The 25,386-nt window shown below is 44.5% G+C and overlaps 1 protein-coding gene across 4 annotated transcripts in view; it reads right to left on the bottom strand.

Moving 5' to 3' along the window:
• Window positions 1–851: 851 nt before the first annotated feature.
• LOC115203463 (golgin subfamily B member 1) overlaps window positions 852–25,386 on the bottom strand; it is a 54,989-nt gene continuing 30,454 nt past the window's right edge. For 2 of the 4 annotated variants that reach the window (XM_029768158.1, XM_029768159.1), the window contains exons 21-28: window positions 13,183–25,275; window positions 12,812–12,924; window positions 10,624–10,828; window positions 10,315–10,455; window positions 9,956–10,056; window positions 9,480–9,593; window positions 5,147–5,261; window positions 852–3,552 (exon numbers count right to left, since the gene is read on the bottom strand). In XM_029768158.1, coding sequence (XP_029624018.1) covers window positions 3,394–3,552; window positions 5,147–5,261; window positions 9,480–9,593; window positions 9,956–10,056; window positions 10,315–10,455; window positions 10,624–10,828; window positions 12,812–12,924; window positions 13,183–25,275 — 13,041 coding nt within the window. In that variant the 3' untranslated portion in view covers window positions 852–3,393. The remainder of the gene's footprint in view (window positions 3,553–5,146; window positions 5,262–9,479; window positions 9,594–9,955; window positions 10,057–10,314; window positions 10,456–10,623; window positions 10,829–12,811; window positions 12,925–13,182; window positions 25,276–25,386) is intronic. The other 2 variants (XM_029768157.1, XM_029768160.1) reach the window with 2 other exon arrangements.

Below are 25,386 nucleotides of genomic sequence, written 5' to 3'. Positions count from 1 at the left end.
AACAGAAAATAACCCCATACTTACTGTAAAGAAATGGTGGTGGATCATTTGTGTTTTGGGGCAATTCTGCTTCCACTGGTTTTGTGCTCTGGGCAATTCCATCGTTCATTCTCAAGCCAAACAAGTGTCAAGGAGTTGGAATGATGGCACAGACTGTCACTCAGGCTACATATTTCCTAGTAGAGAGGTAATAAACAGACTTGTTATTAGTATGCCATTCTCTCTCTAGTTCCCATGCCAAATATGAAAAAGTTAGTAAGTTTTTCTGACCATGCAACTTGACCAGGACAAAGTCTAGGTTCCAATTAGATCTTATTACTTGGGTCCAGATAGATCCTATTACTAGGGTCCAGATAGATCCTATTACTAGGTTCCAATTAGATCTTATTACTAAGATCCAGATAGATCCTATTACTAGGGTCCAGTTAGATCCTATTACTAGGGTCCAGATCAGTATTTCCTTATCAGAACACGTGGTCAGATAAAACACCTGGCCCTACATTATGTTGAATATCTTTGAAGGAGAGAAGGGAAACCTCCACCCCCTGATGTGAGATGAGATGCATACAATTGGGAGTTTTAGTACATAGCTTTGAATGCAGCAGTCTTGTATAACTAAGCTTGTGGGGACACAGAATTCAGTCCCATTCAAAATCCTATTTTCCCTAACCCCTACCCTAGCTCCTAACCCTACCACTAATTCTAACCTTAACCCTAAACCCCCTAGAAATAGCATTTGTCCTTGTGGGGACAAACAAAATGTCCCCAGTTGGTCAAATCTTTGTTGTTCATTTACTATTTTTGTGGGGACTTCACGTCCACACACAAACCTCAAAAACAGGTAACTTGAGTCGTGTTTTTCAAACAGATTTATTAAAATTCCTTTCTTCGTGAAAGTCAACCTCTCAAGGTATTGAACCCATTAATGCCTGGATAGGATAGTATTGCTGTCCCACACGATTTGACTTCTAAAAAATAGACCCTATTTAGAAAATATGACATTTCGGCGTCACTCAGTAGCATTTCCTCTTATAAATAGATGTATTTTGTCATCCTTTCCTCAATCACACCATATATACAGACCATCAGGAACACGGTACCATAACACCAACGTTAGAACAGGGTGGTATCCATAGAGATAGAGGACTCATTACATTTCATTACACTCATCTTTGTATCTGTGCCATTACAGCGTCTGACAGCATGGGCAGTGTCATTGAAGTAGTCAATCTTCTTCTTCACAATTAGCTGATCCCTCCTAATGACCCGGTTGGACATGACTCCAACAGGGTCACCAGGAGGGATCAGCCAATGAAGTTGGAAGTCCAACCCAGTTGACTACATTAAAATGGTGGAAGCCCTCAATGGCGCTGCCCATGCTAACATAGCCTTTTGGCCACTAGAGGCCTCTATCATTCTCTATGGTGGTATCCCACAAAGCAGGAGCAATGTTTTTAGCTCAGCTAGCTAACTACTGTAAATATTCTGAAACACCACATTTCCTATTCTGGACCCAAATCTGTTTGTGCTCTGGCCAACTCCATTGCTCATTGTCAAGCCAAACGTGTTTGGTATAACAATGAGTGACAAAGAGTTGGCATGATGGCACAAACAGCCTGTCACTCAGGCTTCATATTTCCTAGTGCAGAGATGTAATAAACACACTTGTTATTAGTATGACATTCTCTCAGTACTTCCCATGCTAAACTTGAAACAGATGAGATACGAACCAGAGAAATACAAATAGTGTCTCAAAGTAAGACGGCTGACATATTGCCTCCTGCTTTGTTAATTGCCACCCTGCACTATCAATCAAGTGACTAAATCAGCATGTAATCAATCAACAGATGAAGTAGAAATGTACAGTGAACAACAGAGCATTGGGGGGCACAGAGCAACAAATACAGATACATAAATACACAAAGTAGACTTTCAAGGGTGCACACTCGCACCCTTTTACACTCCACCCTTAAATACAACATCTTACTTACACACTTACCAGGGTACATGCTCACAAACGGGGTAGGAGGATATTTTTCAGACCATGTGATCTGACAAGGTAAAACCTTTAGGGTCCAGAAAGATCCTATTACTAGGGGCCAGATAGATCCTATTACTAGGGGCCAGATCAGTATTTCCTTATCAGGACACGTGGTCAGATAAAACTCCTGGCCCTACATTATGTTGAATATCTTTGCTGAAGGAGAGAAGGGAAACCGCCACCCCCTGATGAGAGATGAGATCCATACACCTTGGAGTTTTAGTGCATAACTTTGACTGCAGCAGCTATAGAATGCACCTTATAATTGTGCCAAGGCCACCATGAGACAGTTATTACCCAGGAGACACCAGGGGGTGCCAGCGGGAACATTGTGCCATGGCCTGGTAGTGCCAGGTTGAGCACACAGTGGGTTTGGTATTAGGGAGAAGGGTTGAGCAGCAGTGCAATAACATAGGCATCTTTGCAGAAATAGTAGTATGGGTAGCTTTTCCCACCCTTCTCTCCTGAAATACTGTATCTGCGTCTTGCCAGACACCAGCATCAGTCTGAGTGGGGCATTTTCAGCATGTTGTTGATGTATCATCTCAGACTTACACCAATCTTTGTTCTCCAAGGTCAAATCTAAATGAGGTTACAGTGGACTAGTGTTTTTTTCTTGTACACGTGCAAATTAACACACACAAATGTGTTACACACACACACACACACACACACACACACACACACACACACACACACAGTCTTAGGCTAGCGTTCATGTAGAATGGATATGGCTTTCTGTTCCCTCTCAGGCTTTAACACATAACAGACAGGATCGAAACAGCACTTTCTCCTGAGACACTCCAAAGGGTGAGTCTTAATAGTCAATAACAGTCTTCTTCCCCTCGCCTCCTTCCCTTCATCTGCACTGATCTGACAAAAAAATTATGGGTGAAAACAACAAGGTAGGATCTAACCAAAGGATCCAGTTTCAGCTGTCCATTTTCTTTTCAGACCAGTGAGAACCAAGGGAAGGAGGCGAGGTGAAGAAGCCACAAGACTTTCGAGACACACCACAAAAGCCCTCACTCTTATGAAAACTCTGGATACTAGACAAAAACCTGCAGCTTCTTCTGAAAGGTGGAATAACGTTCCAGGGAAAAAACACATTGTGAACTACCTAGAAATGGAGTAGAACAGACATTCGTCTTTGTCGTGGAGGAAACGGGCCATGGTGTCTTGTCTACACATGACATCTGTATCTGCAATGTTAACACCCCCAGCGTCAAGTGAACTACATAGAAAAACATTGCGCAGAACAGACCGTCTTTGTCATGAAGGAAACGGGCCTCAGTCTGCTCTATACATTATATTTCTATCTGCAATTTGTGATTGTTTTCACCCCCACGGCACTAGAGGGCGCCGGTGAGGCACATGAGGACAGCCACATGCAGAATCAGCAGGTAGCCAAGGAAGAGGTAGCGCGAGCGGGCCCGTGACGTCAGCAGCTTGGAGCAGTACAGGCTCCGCCCCCGAAGCCAGCGCCTGCAGGCCAGCATCCCGCCTTTCACCTGGTTAGGAGAGGGAGGGGAGGAGAGGGAGGGGGAGAGTCATTCGTCAAACAGGCATTGGCAATCATATTGGTTGCCATTGGTCATCATACATGTGATTGATGATTGGTGAGTCAAGAAGAACAGTCCTAGCCTGAGTGCCAGTCTGTTTGTGCCATCATGCCAACTCCTTGTCATGCCAAACACGTTTGCCTTGCAATGACAGTAATGGAGTTGGCCAGAGCACATAGTAGAATGAGGATGCACATGTCAAAAAACACACGTTGTAGCTTGATTCTTAATACATTTGTTGAATTCAATATCTAAACCAGCCCCAACGTTACTTCTGCCTTTCTCCAGGGGTGCTGACAAGAGCACAAAGATCTGGGACCAGGTAGTTCTGCATCGGTGGCGGCTGGTGCCGTTTAAGATTAGGGAGGATGTTTTTTTTTTTTTTGGTGCATGGCCTTATTTCTATTACATCATATTGGATGATGTCATTCATATTCCATTCACCCAGATAAATGTAACATCCATAGGTTAATGCTACTACAAGATACTCAACTTTGCCGTATACGTATCATGATGTTGCGACACCCTAGCCTACAAATGAAAGTTAATAACGTAGTTGCACAGCTCGAGAGACAGATTTTGGTAATCAAAATGACAGACAGTGACACATTCAACGCAGCCTTCAACACTCTTGCCTGCGTTTAGCTGATCTGGGGTGTAATCATTAGTCCAAACAGTTGCAAAATAACTTTTCATTGGACACATTCAGGTAAGTCTCTCTCCCCATTTCATTTGCTTCCATTTTTTTTTTTTTTTTACCGTTTTCTCCCCAATTTCGTGGTATCCAATTGGTAGTTACAGTCCTGTCTCATCGCTGCAACTCCCGTACGGACTCGGGAGAGGCGAAGGTCGATCCCTGCCAGCCAAACCCTCCCCTAACCCGGACGACGCTGGGCCAATTGTGTGCTGCCCCATGGGTCTCCCAGTCGCGGCCGGCTGCGACAGAGCCTGGACTCGAACCCAGAATCTCTAGTGGCGCAGCTAGCACTGCGATGCAGTACCTTAGACCACTGCGCCACTCGGGAGGCCCATATTAGCTTCCATTTATTTAGAAACGTTTTGAAACAGAATCGGCGGAATGAATACACCCGATCACACAGTTCACTTTCATAGTATCCACCTACAGCATCAAACACTTTCCTTCTGGCATCTACAGGCTCTCCTCCTCTCACCTTTTCCCTTCGCTTGTGACTTCAGCGGTCTGTGACCAGGTGCAAAAAAAAAACATATCCAAGCCAAACCGCTACACAGACTTCATTGTTGTCACCATATTAACGTTATAGTCAACCTAGAACTAAAACGTTAGTAAACCCACAATCCAATCCATGTGTACAATCACACAAAACAGTGTACAGCAAGCAGTTTAGCAGTTACACCTGGCGGGCCACGGTGGCAATAAATTAATTGGATTGAGATGCAGCAAAGAAACAGACGTCTCTAGCTTAAACAGACATATTTTAATGGGGATTTGTTTTATTATGCCAAATAGCTTTCTACAGGGTTGCGGACATCGACTAATTTAAGTTTTGTGAGTAACACTGACCTTGCGTGTGACCAGGGGTTCGTTGGGGTTGAGGATGAGGGCCTCCCACTCCTCCTCTGTATCCAGCTGGATGCTGAAGTCTCTCTGGGTCGTCCTGGATGGACTGGAGTCAACACTGGAGAGGAAAGAGACATCCGCCTTTAGTACTAAGTGTGTGTGGGAATTCAATTCAAATAACTTTATTCATCCCTGCGCGGCAATTACTTTATGCATGTGCTTCTGCAACAACAACCAAAACTACCACAGCGACAACCATTCACATCATCAAATCATCATGAACCGTTACCAGCATAACAACTACTGACCGGTCTATTTAAAAAGCACCTGTGTCAGAAAGTAGGATCATGTGCCAAAGAGAAAGGGTCTATTCTCATTGACAAGAATTAAGAATCATTTTGAAAGATTCTCGAGAGTAGGAGCTAAAGGTCTATTCTTATTCACGAGAATTAAGGAGAATTTCTAGAGATTCTTGAGAGGTATTGATTGTCGAGAGGTATTGATTCTCGAGAGGTATCTATTCTCGAGAGACATTACTGTAATGTAAACGTAAGTATTTCTCACATCTCAAACGATACCTCCGGAGTTCACGCACGGCACTCACCTGACAGCTGCACCCGTCTAAGCAGGACAGTGTAAACAGAATTTTCAATGTATAGTTTATTGAGTTTTCACCTGAAATTGCAGTAACAGCCTGCTACATTCTGAAATTATCACTGTATATTTAAGAAAGTGATGCTCAACAGTGTTTTTCCTCCCTTGGCTGCTCAGAGTCAACATCCAGGCAAGAAGCTGATCAACTCACTAGGAGATTTATCAAAAGTATTCAGTCGCAATTTTGCATTTACCACATATAATAACTTCCACGATATTGATAAAATTAAGCCTGGTTTGTTCAAAGGTGACTTTAATACGCTGAAACTATACTTTTCGCATGAGAGGGGTAAATGTTAATGTTTGATATGCTAACGTTACTAGCTAGCAAAGCTGACTAGCTGTATTATTGTCTTACATTTACATTTTAGCAAACTTTTTTTATCCAGAGCGACTTACATAAGCAATTAGGGTTAAGAACACACTAGCAGATTTCTTTCACCTAGTCGGCTCTGGGATTCGAACCAGCAAATGCTCGGTTACCTGCACAACACCCTTAAACGCTGGGCTACCTGCCCCCCATTGCAAGCTACATCTTGCAAGCTAAGTTTAGCTAATACGCGTAAGAACGAGAAGAAAAAAAACTTTAATTGTCTGCACATGCTTGTGAATTGTTGTATTATTCAAGAGTGTAATATGGTTTGGTTGCATTATTCAAGAGCGTAGTTAATCTGTTTTAGAGGAAAAGTTGGTCGCATTGTTGAATAGTTTCAAAGCTTACTGGCTAGTCAGTGGCTACTGCCATTCTGATATTTACAGTAAATTTGGAGCTGCAGAGCAAGAATGTCACGTTGCCAGCCTCAATGAAAGGTAAGGCAAGCTTGTAACGTAAATTGAAAAGTTGATGTACATATTATGTAAATTGAAATCTTGTCATGCTGCCTCTCCTTAAATATTTGTCAATGAGAATAGCCTCTAAATGAATTTGTGCGTGTGTATTACACCATGCCCAAACCAGGCACGTGCACCATTGTGTGCAAATCGATTTTGTCCCTCCACACCAAACGCGATCACGACACACAGGTTGAAATATCAAAACAAACTCTGAACCAATTATATTAATTTGGGGACAGGTCAAAGCATTAAACATTTATGGCAATTTATCTAGCTAGCTTGCAGTTACTGTGAGGTAAAAAAGTATTTGATCCCCTGCTGATTTTGTACATTTGCCCACTGACAAAGGAATTATCAGTCTATAATTTTAATGGTAGGTTTATTTGAACAGTGAGAGACAGAATAACAACAAAAATATCCAGAAAAAAATGCATGTCAAAAATGTTATATAATGATTAGCATTTTAATGAGGGAAATAAGTATTTGACCCCTCTGCAAAACATGACTTAGTACTTGGTGGCAAAACCCTTGTTGGCAATCACAGAGGTCAGACATTTCTTGTAGTTGGCCACCAGGTTTGCACACATCTCAGGAGGGATTTTGTCCCACTCCACTTTGCAGATCTTCTCCAAGTCATTAAGATTTCGAGGCTGACGTTTGGCAACTCGAACCTTCAGCTCCCTCTACAGATTTTCTATGGGATTAAGGTCTGGAGACTGGCTAGGCCACTCCAGGACCTGAATGTGCTTCTTCTTGAGCCACTCTTTTGTTGCCTTGGCCGTGTGTTTTGGGTCATTGTCATGCTGGAATACCCATCCATGACCCATTTTCAATGCCCTGGCTGAGGGAAGGAGGTTCTCACCCAAGATTAGACGGTACATGGCCCCGTCCATCATCCCTTTGATACGGTGAAGTTGTCCTGTCCCCTTAGCAGAAAAACACCCCCGAAGCATAATATTTCCACCTCCATGTTTGATGGTGGGGATGGTGTTCTTGGGGTCATAGGCACCATTCCTCCTCCTCCAAACACGGCGAGTTGAGTTGATGCCAAAGAGCTCCATTTTGGTCTCATCTGACCACAACACTTTCACCCAGTTGTCCTCTGAATCATTCAGATGTTCATTGGCAAACTTCAGACGGGCATGTATATGTGCTTTCTTGAGCAGGGGCCCTTGCGGGCGCTGCAGGATTTCAGTCCTTCACGACGTAGTGTGTTACCAATTATTTTCTTGGTGACTATGGTCCCAGCTGCCTTGAGATCATTGAAAAGATCCTCCCGTGTAGTTCTGGGCTGATTCCTCACTGTTCTCATGATCATTGCAACTCCACGAGGTGAGATCTTGCATGGAGCCCCAGGCCGAGGGAGATTGACAGTTCTTTTGTGTTTCTTCAATTTGCGAATAATCGCTCCAACTGCTGTCACCTTCTCACCAAGCTGCTTGGCGATGGTCTTGTAGCCCATTCCAGCCTTGTGTAGGTCTACAATCTTGTCCCTGACATCCTTGGAGAGCTCTTTGGTCTTGGCCATGGTGGACAGTTTGGAATCTGATTGATTGATTGCTTCTGTGGACAGGTGTCTTTTATACAGGTAGCAAACTGAGATTAGGAGCGCTCCCTTTAAGAGTGTGCTCCTAATCTCAGCTCGTTACCTGTATAAAAGACACCTGGGAGCCAGAAATCTTTCTGATTGAGAGGGGGTCAAATACTTATTTCCCTCATTAAAATGCAAATAAATTTATAACATTTTTGACATGCATTTTTCTGGATTTTTTTGTTGTTATTCTGTCTCTCACTGTTCAAATAAACCTACCATTAAAATTATAGACTGATAATTTCTTTGTCAGTGGGCAAACGTACAAAATCAGCAGGGGATGAAATACTTTTTTCCCCTCACTGTACTAGCTAATTTGTCCTATTTAGCTAGCTTTCTGTTGCTAGCTAATTTGCCCTGGAATATAAACGTTGAGTTGTTAATTTACCTGAAATTCACAAGGTTCTCTACTCAACGACAATTAATCCACACATAAAACGATCAACCGAATCATTTCTAGTCATCTATCCTCATTTCAGGCTTTTTCTTCTTTGGACTTTATATGGCGATTGGCATCTAACTTTCATACTAAGATGTATTACCACAACCAACCGACCGACCTCAGTTCATCTTTTAATCACCCACATGGGCATAACCAATGAGGAGATGGCACGTGGGTATATGCTTCTAAAAGCCAATGAGGAGGTGGGAGAGGCAGGACTTGCACTGTGTTCAGAGTCACAAATAGAAGCAACTTCTATTTTGCTCGCCTGCGCCAAAGAACGTCTGCGTAGACGTTCTTTGGCGCAGGCGAGCAGTGTGGGTGCAATGATTGAATAATATTATTATTTTGCAACGCTCGCACACGCTTCCGGTATGGGTAGCGTGTTAGAGTGTGAGAGAGACAGAGACAGAGTGTGTATATTATTAATGGTCAAATTAAAGTTTATTAGCTACATTTCCTGCCGTCTCCCCTAATGCCAGTGATGGTGTGGACATTGAAGGCTGTAGTGAACGTTGAGAATGCTGTGAGGCCAGACTGCTGTTTGGCATGACAATGAGTTGGCATGGTAACTCAAACAGACTGGCACCCACACATAGTGTGAAAATATCTGTGTGTGTGTGTGTGTGTGTCCCCGTCCAGTTGTTGCAAAATCTTTACCTATCCCAGTACTACAGAATACATTTTATCCTCCTCCTCAGACCAGACCCCTCCCCTAGGCATGTCTCAACCCTGCATTAGTGTGTGTGTGTGTGTGTGTGTGTGTGTGTGTGTGTGTGTGTGTGTGTGTGTGTGTGTGTGTGCGCGCGCGTCACCTCTTGGCTCTGTCCTCAGCCAATCCCAGAGCTTCCTCGGCTGCTTCCCTCCTGGTCCTCTCCTCAGCCAGACTCTCACTTAGCTGAACCACGCTCTGCTCCATCTCCACCAGCCTGGAACACACACACACAATGTAGTCATTCTGACACTCCTTGTCATGCCAAACAGTCTGGCATCACGAGATTCTTAATGTTCACTATGAAACTGTATTTATGAGAGGTCACTGATTGGTTGTTGATATATATGAAGACTGGCAGGCTGTTTGGCTTGACACTGACAGCAATGGTTGGCAAGAGCACAAACACATCTGGAAACAGGCTAACCATGCATGGACACAGAGAGCGAGAGAGAAAGAAAGGGAGAACATAATAGAGAGAGATAGAGAGCAAAAGATACCAAGAAAGTGAGAGAGCGAGACAGACCGAGAGAGAGAGCGAGTTTGAGAGAGAGACAGACCGAAGGGACAGAGAGTCACCTGGTCCTGAGCTCGCCGGCCTCCATTGCTTCCATGTCTACCACAGCACTGCTCCTCTCCTGGGGAGCTCCCGGAGCCACTTCTACAGACACCGCCCCCTGCTGGACGGGAGAGCAAACAGCTGGACATTTGAGTTGATTCACTTCAGTAGGATGAGCATGTGTCCAACATTATATGCAAACGCAAACATACATATAGTAACCTACTGACACAGAGTACAGCCAGGCTACTATTCATTAAAACACACACAGACAAGGATACACACACAGTGAGACACAGATACCAGACAAACACACACAAACACACTATAGTCATTCAGACACCAGACAAGCCTGAGACACACACACACAACTTTCTACCTTTGCAAGGCCCTGGTGGTGCTGGTTAGGCAGGGCCTGGTTCTCCAGCCAATAGCAGCGGTTCTGGGTGTCTCTCAGCGTCTGAGACACTGCCCTCAGCTGGGCCGACACACCCCCTTTCTCCTCCACCACCTGCTGCAGCTGAGATGGGGAGATGAGCAGAGGAGTGGTTGGGAGGAGAGAAGATTTGTGTTGAGTATGGTGAACTTAGTGGAAACTGATTCAATACCTGTGCGTTGGTTTCTGTGTTCAGCACTTTGGTTGCTGAGCTGATTTGGGTCGTTTTGTGAGTGCGTGCGTGTTCAGTACCTTGGCGTTGAGCTGCTGGCAGTGCAGATCTCTCTGCTGGATCTCATAGAGGCAGCGCTGCAGGTGACTCTGCAGCTGAGTTCTCTCTGCCTGGAGCTGGGTCAGTGACGGGTCATCAGACACATCCTTCCCCACCAGGGCCATGGTCTCCTTCCTCTCCCCAGCCAGGCGCTGGCACTCAGACTGCAGCCTGCTACTCTCAGACCTGGGGATGAACAGAGGTCAGAGGTCATTGCCTCAACACTTGAGTGACACACTGATGGACCCAGTCAGTAATGTGGTTTCTTCAGTAGTCTCTGTTTAGTAGCGGACAAGCGATCTATTTGTATGGCTGCAGTAAGCAGTGAACCACTACTGGGCAAAACAATGAACGCACATAGAGGTGTGGGTCAGGGGAGATTCCAATTCCACTTCAAACACAGTCAATATAAGAGGCGTATTGAAAATAGATGTTCCTTTTTTTCCCAATTCTCTAACAAATGGAATTGAGCCCTGGTTTGTATTGGAGATGGGGTTGGCAGGAGATCTAGTAGCTGAAGGGGATTGTCATCACGAGACAACTCATATAGTGCTTGACCATGGGGACCTGCCAGGGCGAGTGGGGCTTGGGAGGGCTCTGTGTGGGTGGGGAGACAACCTGAATGGACACAATGAGGACAGATAGATGGGCTGTCACCTGCTGGTGAGCTAAATACTTTTTCTGGTGCAGCAACACAGTTTCCACTGTGGTAACTAGATGCCATCTGTTGCATAACAATTACATAATTTGCTATTTTATTTTGTGAAATGTCAAGAGGGGCCTTTGTTCACCATTTACACTCAGGGGAATTGGCATATATGAACAGGGCCAAATTGTCATTTTTCGAACAGAAAATAATATGAGACGCATAGGCCCATGTACAATCCTGGTAGCAGTTGAAAGGGAACACCTTGGAGATTATGGGGAAATGATCAGAACAAAGGTGAGGAGACAACATTTTATCTGACAAGACCGAATCCAAAAATAAACTTGTTAATTTTATGTGATTTTTACATTTACTCTACTTTCCGCAGCATCTGTATACATTTGGTAACATGATAATATTCATGCAACATTTGGGGTAATTGCAACATAAGACAATAAAATGAAAAGAGCTTGAGTGAGAGGTCTGACTGGTGTCTCCATGAGGCCTCACACCTCTCCAAACTGTGGGTTTGAGTGAGAGGTCTGACTGGTGTCTCCATGAGGCCTCACACCTCTCCAAACTGTGGGTTTGAGTGAGAGGTCTGACTGGTGTCTCCATGAGGCCACACACCTCTCCAAACTGTGGGTTTGAGTGAGAGGTCTGACTGGTGTTTCCATGAGGCCTCACACCTCTCCAAACTGAGGGTTTGAGTGAGAGGTCTGACTGGTGTTTCCATGAGGCCTCACACCTCTCCAAACTGAGGGTTTGAGTGAGAGGTCTGACTGGTGTTTCCATGAGGCCTCACACCTCTACAAAGTGTGCACAGTTCCGAAGTAATTCCAATAAATGTATCACTCAAAGAAAGAGCCTTCAAGCTGTGCAATTGAGGAAGTTACATAATAATAATAATATAAAGGTTAAGTAAATACAAAAATATATATATATATATTTTTTTTTTAAGTGAAGCAAGCACAGTGGTAGTTTTTGTTTGGAACACAGCCCTGCATCCCCACCATTACACAAATACTGTCTAGGTCAGGTGGGCATGCTCATTCTATTGCCAACAAGACTAGCCAAGTTCTAAAATACGATTATACGGTGTTAGGATTTCACAAGGCACTTCAGAGCAAAACACACATTTTGATGAGCAAAGAACGGAGTCGTGAGGGCATTCAGGTGTGTGTTCCATTGCAGATTTTCTTCACAATAAAGCAAACATTCTGTTTAGAACAACCCAGGGTATGATGGCATGTCATCCTCGTAATTCTACATCAAACATAGAGATCATACATTTCCATACTGTGAATTTTGAAATGTGAAGTGCACATTTGGACTCCCGTGTGTGTGGTTTGCTTGTATTACATCAAAGACTTATTTATTATAATCCTCGACGTCTCATCTTTCAGAACACATTGAGTGCTTTCGAGCATTGACCTCACCAATGTGCAAAAGTAACCCAATTGGCAGAAGTAATACAATTTAATGGCCAACTCAAATCTTTCCAGGTGCAGTTAGGATCATACCTCAGTTCAGCCAGCTCTGCCTGGTACCCGCTGACTTCTGTTTCAGTCTGCAGTTTGAAGGCCTGTGCCTGCTGCAAGGCGCTCTGTAGCTCATCCACCCTCTGTTTCGTCTCCTTCAATAGACAAAACAAACCACTAGAGACACAACAACAACGCACATTGAGGAGACTCATTTGAACACTTCACAAAAAAATTGCATTCCTGCGACACAACCAAATTGTCATGCTTGCACACACCAAAGCCATGACAGGTAGATTAGCTTTTTGACTGGTCCCCTGCATGCTGTCAGCAAGTTCACACACACAGCCTAAACCAAAACACAACCAAATGACAACTAAACAACAAGCTTTGAGTCACAACTGGTGACTTACCAGCCCATCTCTCCCAGTCTGAAGGGCCTGAATACCACTGCTTCTATGGCTATTTGACTCCCCCGTGTTCGCGATGCCTACTACCTCTGGACCTAATCCTTGCCTGGACTCGAATGCCCTCTTTGCCCCAGCCAGCTCCTCCATCAGCCGGTCTCGGTCATCTTGGAGGCTGGCCATGGACCTAGAGAAAGCCGATACCTTACTGCTATACGTGTCGTTTTCCAGGGAAACCCGTTGGAACTGCCCTTCCTTCTCTGACAAGGCCACAGACAGCTCGTCTACCAGTGAAGTGAGCTGGGAGGGAGCATCTTTGCTCTCTAGAGCAGAGAGTTTCTGTACAAGTATGTGTCTCTCTTTGGCCAAGGTGGCCAGCTCCGAGGTGGTGTCGCCTAGATGTCTCTCCACCTTGGTCATGGCCCCCTGGGTCTCTCGGAGCTCCTTGTCGTATCGGTTCCGGAGGATCTTGAAGTCCTCGATGAGCTGGTCGCGGTCGTTCTGCAAGGCGGCCATGGCTTTACCCAGAGACTCGTTCTGAGACTTCAGGTCCGTGCTTTGGACTCTAGCATTGGACAGCAGCTGCTCAGTTTGCATCAGGTCCCTGGCCAGCTCAGCAACCCTCTGGTCAGCGGTCTCCTTCTCGTTTCTCATCAGTTCGACTTCTTGTTCAAATGCATCGAGCTCGCTGTTGTACTTGTCCTCTGCCTCTCCCAGTTTCTCCTCAGTCTCGCGCTGCAAGAGCTGCAGGCTGCCTTTCCAGTCATCCGCTGCCACTTTCTGAGCAAACAGTTTTTGCTGGAGGTCGTTACATTCCGCAGCTTTGGCTGCCACGGCATGCTGCAAGTCGGCAATCACTTTGCCTTTATTCGTTTCTTGCATTCCCTTATTCAGGGCCAATATGTTAGCTTCCAGATCAGTGACCTGTGTTTGAAGTTTGGAATTCTCAGCTTTTAAGGCATCGCTTGCCTCTCCTTCCCTCTCGAGTTCCAGAAGGGTCTTCCGGTTCTGCTTTTCAGCTGTGGCTTTTTGATTTTCCAGGTTTTTGATGGCATCTTGCTGCTTCCTGAGCAACTCTTTCAACTGGCTGTCCTTCAAGGACAGGACCTGATTCAAGTCTTCTCTATATCTGATCAGCTGTGCCCTGAGCATGGCATTCTCCGAGTTCAGGTCATCCATCTGATGAAGGAGAGTCCTAATCTCGTGTTTAAGGCCCTTGGTTGCACTGAGGTCTCCTTCAGCCGACCCCTCCTTGCCTTGCATTACAGTCTGATTCCTTGCCTCAGACATCCTATATTCTGACATCAAACGCTCTCTCTCTGTCTGCAAGGAGACCATGGAGTTCCTGAATGTTCCCATCTGAGCAGCCATTTTTTCCTTTTCCTGAATGGACTTGTCAACTTTCATTTGAAGGGATTTTACTTTGTTCTCCAGCCTTCTGAACTCCTTGTCAGCTTTCTCCCTTTCATAGTACAAGGCAGTTAATCTGTCCTCGTAGCCTTCAACCTGGGCACGGTGATTGGCTTGCAGCTGTTCTAGATACCCAGACATCTGTCCATCTCTGGAGGACAGCAGAGAGGAGATTTCTGCATCTTTGTTCTGCAGGAGTGACTTCAGGTGCAGTGAAATGGCCTCCTGTTTCTCAAAAGCAACCTGAAGCATGTCACCGTGAGACTGCGAGAGGAGTAGCTGGGACTCTGTGTCTAAAAGTGTATTTTCCAGCTGCTGAAGATCAAACTCCATTTTAGATGTGGAATCTACACTGCCAGTGAGATGTATGTTGAGTGCACTCCTATCCTGTTCTAATCTCTCAACCTGCTCACTCAGTTCCTGCAACTGTTGATTCAGGAGCTCCACGGTTTCGTTAAGCTCTCTATTGCTGGCACCCATTATAAACAACTGCCTCTGCTGAGCTGTGGCAGCTACTGTGTAATCACCAAGTGTCCTTTCGAGCCTCGACTTGGTTACCTGCAGTTCAGTTATCTCCTTCTCTTTCACTCGAATGTCTTCAAGGAATCTCGTTATGACAAAGCCCTGTTCTAGAAGCTGGCTGTCTTTCTCATGCAAGGTATTTAGGAACATATCATTCCACTGTTTCACAGCATCGGTACCATGAGGACTAGAGGACAAGGCTGCTAACTTAGCCAAATTAGTGTCAGCCTCTCTCGTCAGAGTATTCATCTGTAAATCTTGAGAATCTATTTTCCTCTTCAATTCTAACACTACCTGACTCTCTCTCTCCTTGGAACCCAGAAGTTCCTCTATATGTTGCTGGAAAATTACCTCCCTCTCCATGAAAATACTCTTTTGCTGCTCAGCTACATGCTGTAGTGCTTTAGTTCTCTCCATGACCTGACATTCTGATTGATTGTTCTTTTCTGATACTACCTCAACCAATTGGTCTTTTTCAGAGCTAATGTTTGTCAAATCTTTCTTTGCCTCATTGAGAAGGTTCTTGTGTGTGGTAAGCTCAGCTTCAAGATGCCTCCTCCCTTCTTCTAGAGAAGATATCCTCTCTGTCATTTCTCTCAGCTCCTTCTCCACCTGTTCATGCGCTGACTCTGAAGACTTCAGAGACCTTTCTAGGTCTAAAATAAGCTCCTGGTATTTGATGGAGTCATGTTGCAAATGATTGATTTCATGATGCTTTTCTTTCAGCAGTTCCTGTAGCTCCTTCTTTATATTTCTGGAGCCCTCATTGCCTCTCTGGAACATTTTGAGTTTCTCCTCAAACTCCTTAACTAACTTCAGCTGCTGTTCCTCCTTCTCCTGGCAAACCTGAGTCACCTTCTCTTTGCTCTCAGTCAATTGAGAGGAGAGCTGTGTGTTCTGGGCTTGGAGAACATTGACTGTCTCTGTCAGTTCATCAATTCTTTCAGAGTTTTTGAGGATCACCATCTCCAAATATTCATTCTCATTTTTTACTTTGTCCGAGATCTCTTGGACATTTTCAAGCTCCTCTTGTAATATAGACTTGTCGTCCTCCAAGATCCTGACCTTCTCATTTAGGCTGATGGTCTCTTGGCTGTGTCTGTTGATCATTTCTTGGAGCTCTGAGATTGCATCGTCTTTTTCTCCCAATTCCTTTTCATGCTTATTCTGCATTTGTTTAATTCTTTCAGAGAGAGTTTCTTTCTCCTTTTGCATTAATTTATTGATTTCCTGTTGGGAAGCAAGTTCTGTCTTCTGTGACTTAATCTGGGCAGTCAGTGAATTATTCAAAATGAGTGCATCATCTAGTTTAAGCTGAATGTTTTGCTCACATGCCTTTGAATCGGTGGGCCACTTTTCTAATGAACAGGTTGCTTCTTTGAGTGCCTCTGCCATACTGCCATTGTTGAGCTGAATCTCTGTTAGCTTCCTTCTGAGAGCTTCTGAGGACTCTACAAGGCTGTGGATCTCTGCTTCCAAGTGGTTGTTTTTAATAGTCAACTCTTCAACTGTGACTTTCTGCTTATCGTCGAACTCTAGCAAGTCTATTCTGATTTTTTTATTCTCTTCCTCCAGCTCTTCCATTTTCTGCTGCTTGGCCTGAGTAAACTTTCTCATCTTCTCTTTAATTTTCTCATTTTCATCCTCCATCTCCCCAACTTGCTTCTCCAGATTCTCCCTCTCAGATTCAGATTTGTTTGCTTTAAAGAGCGCTTCTTGTCTCTCTCTTCTTGCCCCCTCCAATAGTTGTCTCATCTTGTCCATTTCGCTACTGACATTCTCGTACGCTTGTAAAAGTGACTCATACTCCTGTTTCAGCTCTGTGTGCTTAGATTTCCACTCCGACAACTCATCCGTCTGCGAGTCTTTCAGGGACTCAAGCTGACACGAAAATGCCTGTTTCTGTTGGGTGATATTTTCTATGGTGAGTTTGAGGCTTTCACAGGCTGCAGATAAATTGTGATTATCATTGAGGATGCGATCAACCTCAGCAATGAGCTTCTCTTTCTCCTTGCTTAGGGATGATACAGAACTCTCCAGATCCTCTTTTTGTTGTTTCAACTTGGTAACAGACATTTCCAGTACAGTGGATGATGCCCCAATTTCTTCATTTTTAGCTGAGAGTATACGCATTTGTTCCTTCAGAGAGCTATTATCTTTCAAGATTTCTTTCCTGGAAACTAAGGCTGCTTGAAGCTTCCTGGTGAGAAGTGCTGTTTTGCTTTGGTTGCCCTGATCCTTTGTTTTGCTGGCATCTTCTTGAGACCTCTGCTGAAGCTCATCAACTTCAGTCCTCATCTTTTCCATGGCAACTTCGTGAAGGTGAATCTGCCGCTGCAGTTGCTGTTCCAAGGCAGCAATAAGCTCTTCCTTTTCTGTGGCCAGAGCCTGAGAAATCACCAGGGCATCATCTCTTTCCTTGAGACTCATCTCATGTTCTTCAGGGGATATCTTAAGATACTGGACCTCCTTCCCAATTACACCAATGTGTTCAGAGGATGTATCCTGCAAACCAGGTATCTTTTGAAGAAGCTCCTCATAAACTTTTCCAGCTTCCTTTAGCTGAGCATCCAGCATGGCAACTTCACAGTTTAATTGTTCTATGACCATGAAGGCGCTTTCTTTTTCCTGCTGTAGTGATTCCATGTGCAGCTTATGACTTTCCATTTCAGCCTGGGACTCTGCAGAATGAGACTGTGCTTTTTCAAGCTCCACTTTCAGCTGTTCCTTTTCTTCACCGAGTTGCTGTTGAGTTTCAGCCCAAGTGTTTTGGAGGATTTGAAGTTCAGACGATTGCTGGGCGATGGTAGTGAGTGCATTCTCCAGCTCTCCTTTCATTCGATCCCTGTCCTCTATTAGTTCTTTGCTTTCACTTATACATTTCTGCGACTGGGATTCTTTCTCACCAACAAGTGCTTCTAAGGTGTGTTTTAGCTCCTCCACTGTGGCTTGTAATGCGCCCAAATGGTTCTGCAGCACCAGGTGGTCATCTACCATAGTTTGTTTTTCCTGCTGGTGCTGCTGCTCGGCCATCTCCACTGCTTGTTGCTGTCTTGCGAGCTCTTCCATCTTCTCCTTTATCTCCGCATGGGCTTTTTTAAGTTGACTTTCTGTGCAGCTCATTCTCTCAGATAATGCTTTGGACTTCTGTTCCAGTGCTATGAGAACCTTGTCCTTATTTGCCAACTCAGAGGACATGCTTTCCAGTTTGAAGTGAAGGGTTTCTAACTCTGCTTGATATGATGAGGAGGCATGGACTTGACTCTCCCTCTCTGATAGGGACATGTTGAGGTCTTGAAGCGTTTTATCCCGTTCCTGTACAAGCAGTCTTAGGGTCTCCAATTCACCTAGCTGAGAGACTGAGGCCTGACTGACCTTCTGGTCGTAACTTAACTGGACAGCATTAAGGTCATTGGTCTGCTGACAGTGTTGTTCCAGGAGTGCTTTATAATCATCTTTTAATTCTGAAAGCTCTTGGATGTACTTTTTCTCACTTTCTTGAGACTTCTTTATAGTCTCTTTTCGTGCCAGTAAAGCAGCTTGAGCCTTTTTCTGCATCATTGCCTTTTCTTGCTTCACCTTTGTCAACTCGTTTTCAATGTCAACAGCTGTAGCACTGGAGCTTGACATGTCCTCCTTCAAACTCTCCTCACTCTTTTTCATATCCTCTTGAAGCTTCTCTAACTTCAGCATCATACCACTTCTCTCCTGTTCAAAAGCCTCCTCTTTCTCAGAGATGTTGGAATTAAGTTGATCAATGATGATGCTCTTTTCATTGAGATTATGCAGTGCTGTTGTCAAACTTGCTTCTTGTTCATCTAGTTTCGCTTGCAAAGTTTGCATATTTATTTCAAAATATTCTACAAGACTGTCTCGCACTGTTAAGACCTTGGCCAGTTCTAGGAATTCACCCTCTTTTTGATGTACTTGCCGTTTAATATCTGCAACAATGTCTTCATGCTCTTTTGTAGTAGCTTGAGCTTGTAAAGTGAGTTCTTGCAACCGATCCTGTAAGCCTGAAATCTCAATTCCTTTATTCACATTCTGCTCTATTTGATGTTCATGATCCTCTAGCTTCTTCAAAAGTTCTTTCCTTACAACCAGGGCAGCTTGGAGCTTCTTTTTCATTACCTCTTTTTCTTTGGTTAACTTAGTGAGCTGAGTGTTGAGATTATCCCTTTCTTTAACCAAATCTCCATTCTCCAAATCCTTGGTCTCAAGTTCACTTTGAGAGCGTGACAGATGAGCTTTGCTCTCTTCTAGTTGCAAGGACATATTTTCAAGCTGTTTCATAGAGCTACTTTGTGCATTTTCCAAGCTTTCCAGCTGTGAGAGGAAATTACTATTTTCCTCTGCGTATTTCATCCTTTCGTTTGAGGCGGATTCAATTACCTGTGCTACTGAAGCATCTTTCTCCCTCAACTGTTGACTGAGACCTGCTAGCAATTCCTTCTGGTGACTTATTTGGATGGTCATGCAGCTGACCTGCTCATCTTTCGTTTGGATGTCACTAAGTAGAGCTGTCTGTTTAATACCTGCCTCTCTCAGATTCTCAGTCTCAGTTTGGAGCTGTGCATGAAGGTGCTGGATCTTTTCTTGCAATAAAACATTCTGTTGATTCTCACCTTTATAGCCCATTTCTTTATCATTAAGGGTACACTCTGTCCATTTCAACAATTCTGAAACTTTATTTAATTCACCCCTCAAAGAATCTACCTCACACTGATGTCTTTCTCTCAACTGTTTGAGCATAGTCTGTAGGGAGACCTTTTCCTCCTCTAAAGCAACTAATCTATCAGACATGGTTAGTGACAATACAGACAAATCTTTGTCAGAACACTCTTTGCTAACCTCCAATTGTCTTAACTCACTTTCCATATCTTGAAGAGCCTGCCTCAATTCAATATTATGCTTGTCTTTTTCCTGAACAGATACTAAGATGTTTTCAATCTGAACTCTGGATGTGGATGCCTCTACCTCTTTCGCTTTAAGCAGATCTGAACCCTGTCTAATTGCTGTTGCTGCCTCTGCCAACTTTTCATGCAAACTATCTAGGTCTTGTTTCAATGCTTGAACTTTAATATCTTTTGATTTAATTTCATTTTCAACACTTTTCAACTGCTCCGCAATGATATTTTTATCCTGCGTCTCTCTATCCAGGACCGATAGCCACTCCTTCTCAGAGTCCTGAAGAGTTTTCCCTATCTTTTGAATGTCTGATTTCAATCCGGTGATTTCTTCACCTTTGACACTAACCTCAACCTGTAGTCTTTCCTTCTCAGCCACCATTTTCTCCATGACTTCATTCATGCTGCTGGATTGCTGCTGCTTTTGGAGATGCAACTGCTCCTGCATTGTTTGTATCTGGCTGCTGTAGCTCTCGCCATGTTCATCTCTCTCAATTATGAGTTTCTGAACTTCTTGCTGCAGACGTTCTTTTTCACTGATTGCTGCATCCAGCCGCTGTTGATTTTCTTGCTTTGACAGTGCGATCTCCTCTCTTAGCTTCTTATTTTGCTCTTCTAGTTTATTCATTTCTGACACTACATGCTCTGCCTGTTTCACCTGGGCTGTGTACTGACTGTTAATGGCATGTAGAGACATCTCTCTCTGCTCAAGATTTTCTGTCAGTGCATTTACCTGAGCAGCCACATGCAAATACTGAGATTTTAGTCTCTCAATTTCGACAGTGAATGTTGAGGTGCTCCTTTGATGGGTTTCAAGGGCGTCTTCCTTTTGTTTTGAAAGGTCGACATTCAGTGTTTGGATTTGCCGAAGGTCTTGACGTAGCAAGGAAGACTCATTCCTCAGCACCTCTATGGTGTTTTCTGCTGCCTGAACTGCGCAGTTGCTGTCACTGAGGGCCTTGTTAAGACTGGACATCTCCTCGGCCCTTTGAAAAAGCATCGTCCGAGCTTCCTGGAGCTCCTCTAAATGAGCAGCATACTTCTCCTGAAGATTTACAAAGGCACTTTGGTTCTCCTCTGCTGACTGGCTGAGGCTTGCAGACTTAGTGGAGAGTTCCTGAATCTGACCCTGCAGTTGTGACACCAACTCTGTGCTCTCCATGAACTGGGTTTTGAAGAGGGCTGCTTCATCTGCCCTTCTCTGCAGCTCCTGAAGGGCCTTTGACTGGTCCATAACGGCAGTCCCTCTTTCCTCTAAGGCTTGTTGAAGTCGTGCCACTTCAGAGGACTGGGCACTGAGGCTACTATTGAGCTTTGAAACAGACTCTTGGAGGTGTGAAAGCTGCTCTTTTAAGCTCTCACATTCTGCATCTTTGGTATTGAGCTTTAAAACAGACTCTTGGAGGTGCGAAAGCTGCTCTTTTAAGCTCTCACATTCTGTATCTTTGGTTTTGAGTTTTGAATTTAGGCTTTCGCTAACAGCTGAGGAGGTGCTCTGGGCCTCAAGGATGAACTTCACTTTCTCTTTCAGGGTCTCTTTTAACAGGGATGACTCAGAGGTCAGGCTGTCAACTTGACCTCTGAGCTGTGTGGTGGAATCCTCCAGCTCTGAAACATATGTCCTTAAACTCACATAATCATCAACTTTCTGCTTAAGCTGTGCCTCTTGTTCTTCAAGCCTCCCACTGAGCTGGTTACTCTGTTCCACCGCATTACGCAGATCACCCTGAAGCCATTTCATTGTTTCCGCATTTGAATTCAGCTGGGTTTTGAAATCCTCAGATTCTAAGGTGAACTTCTCTCTGAGCAGACTCAGCCGTTTCTCCGCCTCATGCAGCGAAACATCTTTGTCTTGAAGGCTTTTCTGAAGACTCTGAGCTTGTGTCTGCAGCTCAGTTATGGCCTGGCTCATCTGACCCTCACCCTCTACTGACTTAGCTTGTAACTGCTTAATAAACATCTCCAGCTGATTTAGGGACTCACCACTCTGCTGCAAATTCAAACCTAAGCTATCCCTGTCCGAGCAGGCTGCTGTCAGTTGCTTTGTTAAATTAGACACATAACTGTCCCTTTTAGAGATCTCTGCCCTGAGAACTGAAATCTCCTCAAGTTTCTTGGATGCCTCTGTGACAGAGTTTTTGAGTTCGGTTTTTAGTCTGACATTCTGTTCATGCAATGCTTGGATGTTGTCCCGAAGATCTAATATCTCAGTTTGCCTCTGTTCCATCTCTTCCCTTAGCTTCTTGTTTTCTGCTGCGTGGTTCTCCAGAGTGGTCTTCAGCTCTGTATTTTCAGACTCCAACTTCGCACTGCACTCGTTTATGACACCAAGCTGACTGCTTAGTGACTTCAATGACTCGTTCCTCTGGTTCAGCTCGTCTTTGTGGTTTTCACAGTCCTGTGTCATTTGTCTGAAGGTCTCTTCTTTTTCTTCCAGACGCTGAGTCAGTTGTGAGCATTGCCCTTCAAGTGATTTAGTCTCGCCCTGCAGTTGATTAAGTTTATTCTGTAAAGAGCTCCACTCCTCTGCTTTCTGCTGCAACATGGTGTCTTTCTCTGTGAGCCCAGATTTCAGTGCGGTCCCCTGCTCCTGTAATAGAGCCAATGTCTCCTGGAGTTGCGACAACTCTCTCTGCTGGGCCTCTAATTGTGAGTTTTGATTTCTGATAGTCTTCTCTTTTTCGGTCATGTTGTTGTTCAGTTGATCAAGTTGGGTGATCAAGCTGTCAACTTGGTCTTGTGAATGTTCAAGTGCCTCTTCACTCCCTCTAAGCAATTTGGTGAGATTAGTACATTTATTTGTTTTGTCCAGCAAACTCTCTGAAATGGTCTGTTTGTTTTGCTCTAGGACCTTGTTGAGTTCCTCTACTGCTACACTGAGCTCCTTTTTGTCTTTCAGTAGCCCGTCAATAATTTTGCAGTTTTCTGAATGTTGCATTTCAAAATTGGAAAGTTTATCTAGAAGTAAGTTCTTCTCTTTGGTTAATTCAGAAATGGACTCCGACTGTACAGCTAATTCCTGTTGCACTATCTGCTTCTCCTCTGTCAGACTGTTCAGTTGTGAGCACAGGTTTGTGTTCTGCTCAAGAGTCACATTTACCCTTCTATCAAGCTCAGATGTAACCTGCATTTGCTGGGCAAGTTCCTTATCTCTGATCTCATAAGCAGCTCGGAGTTGTTGGTTTTGCTCACTCAGTGCCTGGAAGTGACTGTGGAGGCCAACCACCTCAGCTTGCCTCTGTTCCATCTCATGCCTCAGCTTGTTGTTTTCTGCTTCGTGGTTCTCCAGAGTGGTTTTCAGCTCTGTATTTTCAGACTCCAACTTCACACTGCTCTCGTTCATGACACCAAGCTGACTGCTTAGTGACTTCAATGACTCGTTCCTCTTGTTAAGCTCGTCTTTGTGACTTTCACAGTCCTGTGTAATTTGTCTGAAGGTCTCTTCTTTTTCTTCCAGACGCTGGGTCAGTTGTGAGCATTGTCCTTTAAGTGATTTAGTCTCACCCTGTAGCTTAGATAGAAGCTTTTTCTGCTGCCCAAGTTTATTCTGTAAAGAGCTACACTCATCTGATTTCTGCTGCAATACGGTGTCTTTCTCCGTGAGCCCAGTTTTCAGGGCAGTTACCTGCTCCTGCAGTAAATACATTGTTTCCTGGAGTTGCGACAGCTGGCTCTGCTGTGCCTCTACTTGTGAGTTTTGATCAGTGACAGACTTCTCTTTTTCAGCAATGTTGTGATGGAACTGCTCCACCTGAGTGTTCAAACTGTCAATTTGCACCTGTAAACGTGCAACTGTCTCCTCCTTTTCCCGGAGTGTTTTAGTTAGAAGACTACATTCATTTGTTTTCTCAAATAGACTCTCGGAAATTGACTGTTTATTTTGCTCCAGGGCCTTGTTCAGTTCATTGGCTCTAACACTCAGCTCCACCTTGTCTTTCAGAAGCCCTTCAATGACTTTGCTGTTTTCTGAATGCTGTGTTTCGAAGTTGGAGACTTTGCTTCTCAGAGAATCCCTTTCATCTGTCATCTCTGAAATGGATTTCTGCTTTCCAGCTACATCCTGTTGCAATCTCTGATTCTCCTCTCTGAGGCCATTTGCTTGAGAGTTCAAACTGCTGTTAAGTTCAAGAGCTGCCGTAGATGTTTTATTAAGCTCATCTACAAGCTGCTTTTGAGACTTAAGTTCATCTGCCTTCTCCTTCAGGTCAGCTTGCAGTTGTTGTTTTTCAGTCTTCAAGTTTTTCAAGAGCTTCTTCATATTTGAGATATTTTCCAATTTAACCTGCAGGTCTTTCGTCAACTTCTCCTTTTCAGAATCTCTGACTTGCAGTTCTGTGTTAAATTTCTGTTGCTCTACTTTGGCCTCTTCCTGGATGGCCCTGAGTTTTTCCTCAAGAGAGGATATTGTCTCCAGTTTTTCTTGCACCTCTTTTTTCAACTGTACGTGACACTCTGTCTGCTTCTCTAGCTGGTTGGACAGGGTCTTAAGGTCATCGTTGTGTTTGGACACCTCTGCGCGAAGCTTGTGCCGTTCCTCCTCGACCGATTTGAGTTCTTTCTCATACGTCTGCTCCTTGTCCTGGAGCTGGTCTTTCAGTGTCTTGCTGGATGTACTTGCTTCCCTCAACTGAGAGATGAGACCCTCGGACTCCTGTAGTTTCTGGGAAGCAACAGTCACATTCTCCTTCAGTGAAGAGATCTGAGTTTCGCACTCCAAGAGATGATTACGATGGCCCACGTTGTGCTGCTGGATCTCCCCTCGAAGTTCCAGGATGATCCGCTTGTCCTCTTCCACTTGCTTCCTCAGCTCCTCCACCTCTACTGTCCTCGACTTCTTCTCCTCTTTGGCCTTGCTCAGCTCAGTCTCTGCATCCTTCAGCTGTTCCACTAGGTCTGCCGTCCTGGTGTTCAGAGCCTGGTGGTCCGAGTTCTGAGAGTCTCTGATGATCTGTGCCTCCCGCTCCGATTTGGTGAGGGCGGTCTCGATGCGAACCAGGTCCTCGTCCTTGTGCTTGATCTCCCGCTTCAGCCCCATGATCTGCTCTGCATACTCCGCCATGTTGCCCGAGAGGGCTAAGATCTCCTTGTCCTTGTCTGAGAGGACGTCTCTGAGGTTATCAATCTCCCGTTCACAGCTTTGAAGGTTGTGGATCAGCTGAGACCTTTCTTCCAGATGGGTGGTGTTCAACTTGTCCAGTTCATCGTTTGTCTGATCCAGGTCATTTTTAAGAGTCTTTATTGTGGCCTCTTGTTTCTGTGTCTACGGGTTTGGAAAAAATACAAATATGTTACTGGAGGCAGAAATCTCCTAAAGTACTGTCAATATCATTGCCATTTAATGAGTGTGAAGGTAATAGTTCGCCTAAACTAT

This window comes from Salmo trutta, chromosome 12, assembly GCF_901001165.1.
Source record: "Salmo trutta chromosome 12, fSalTru1.1, whole genome shotgun sequence".
NCBI classification, from domain to species: domain Eukaryota; kingdom Metazoa; phylum Chordata; class Actinopteri; order Salmoniformes; family Salmonidae; genus Salmo; species Salmo trutta.
Note: the sequence above shows the minus strand (reverse complement) of the source record. Positions and strands in the feature narration are given on the sequence as shown.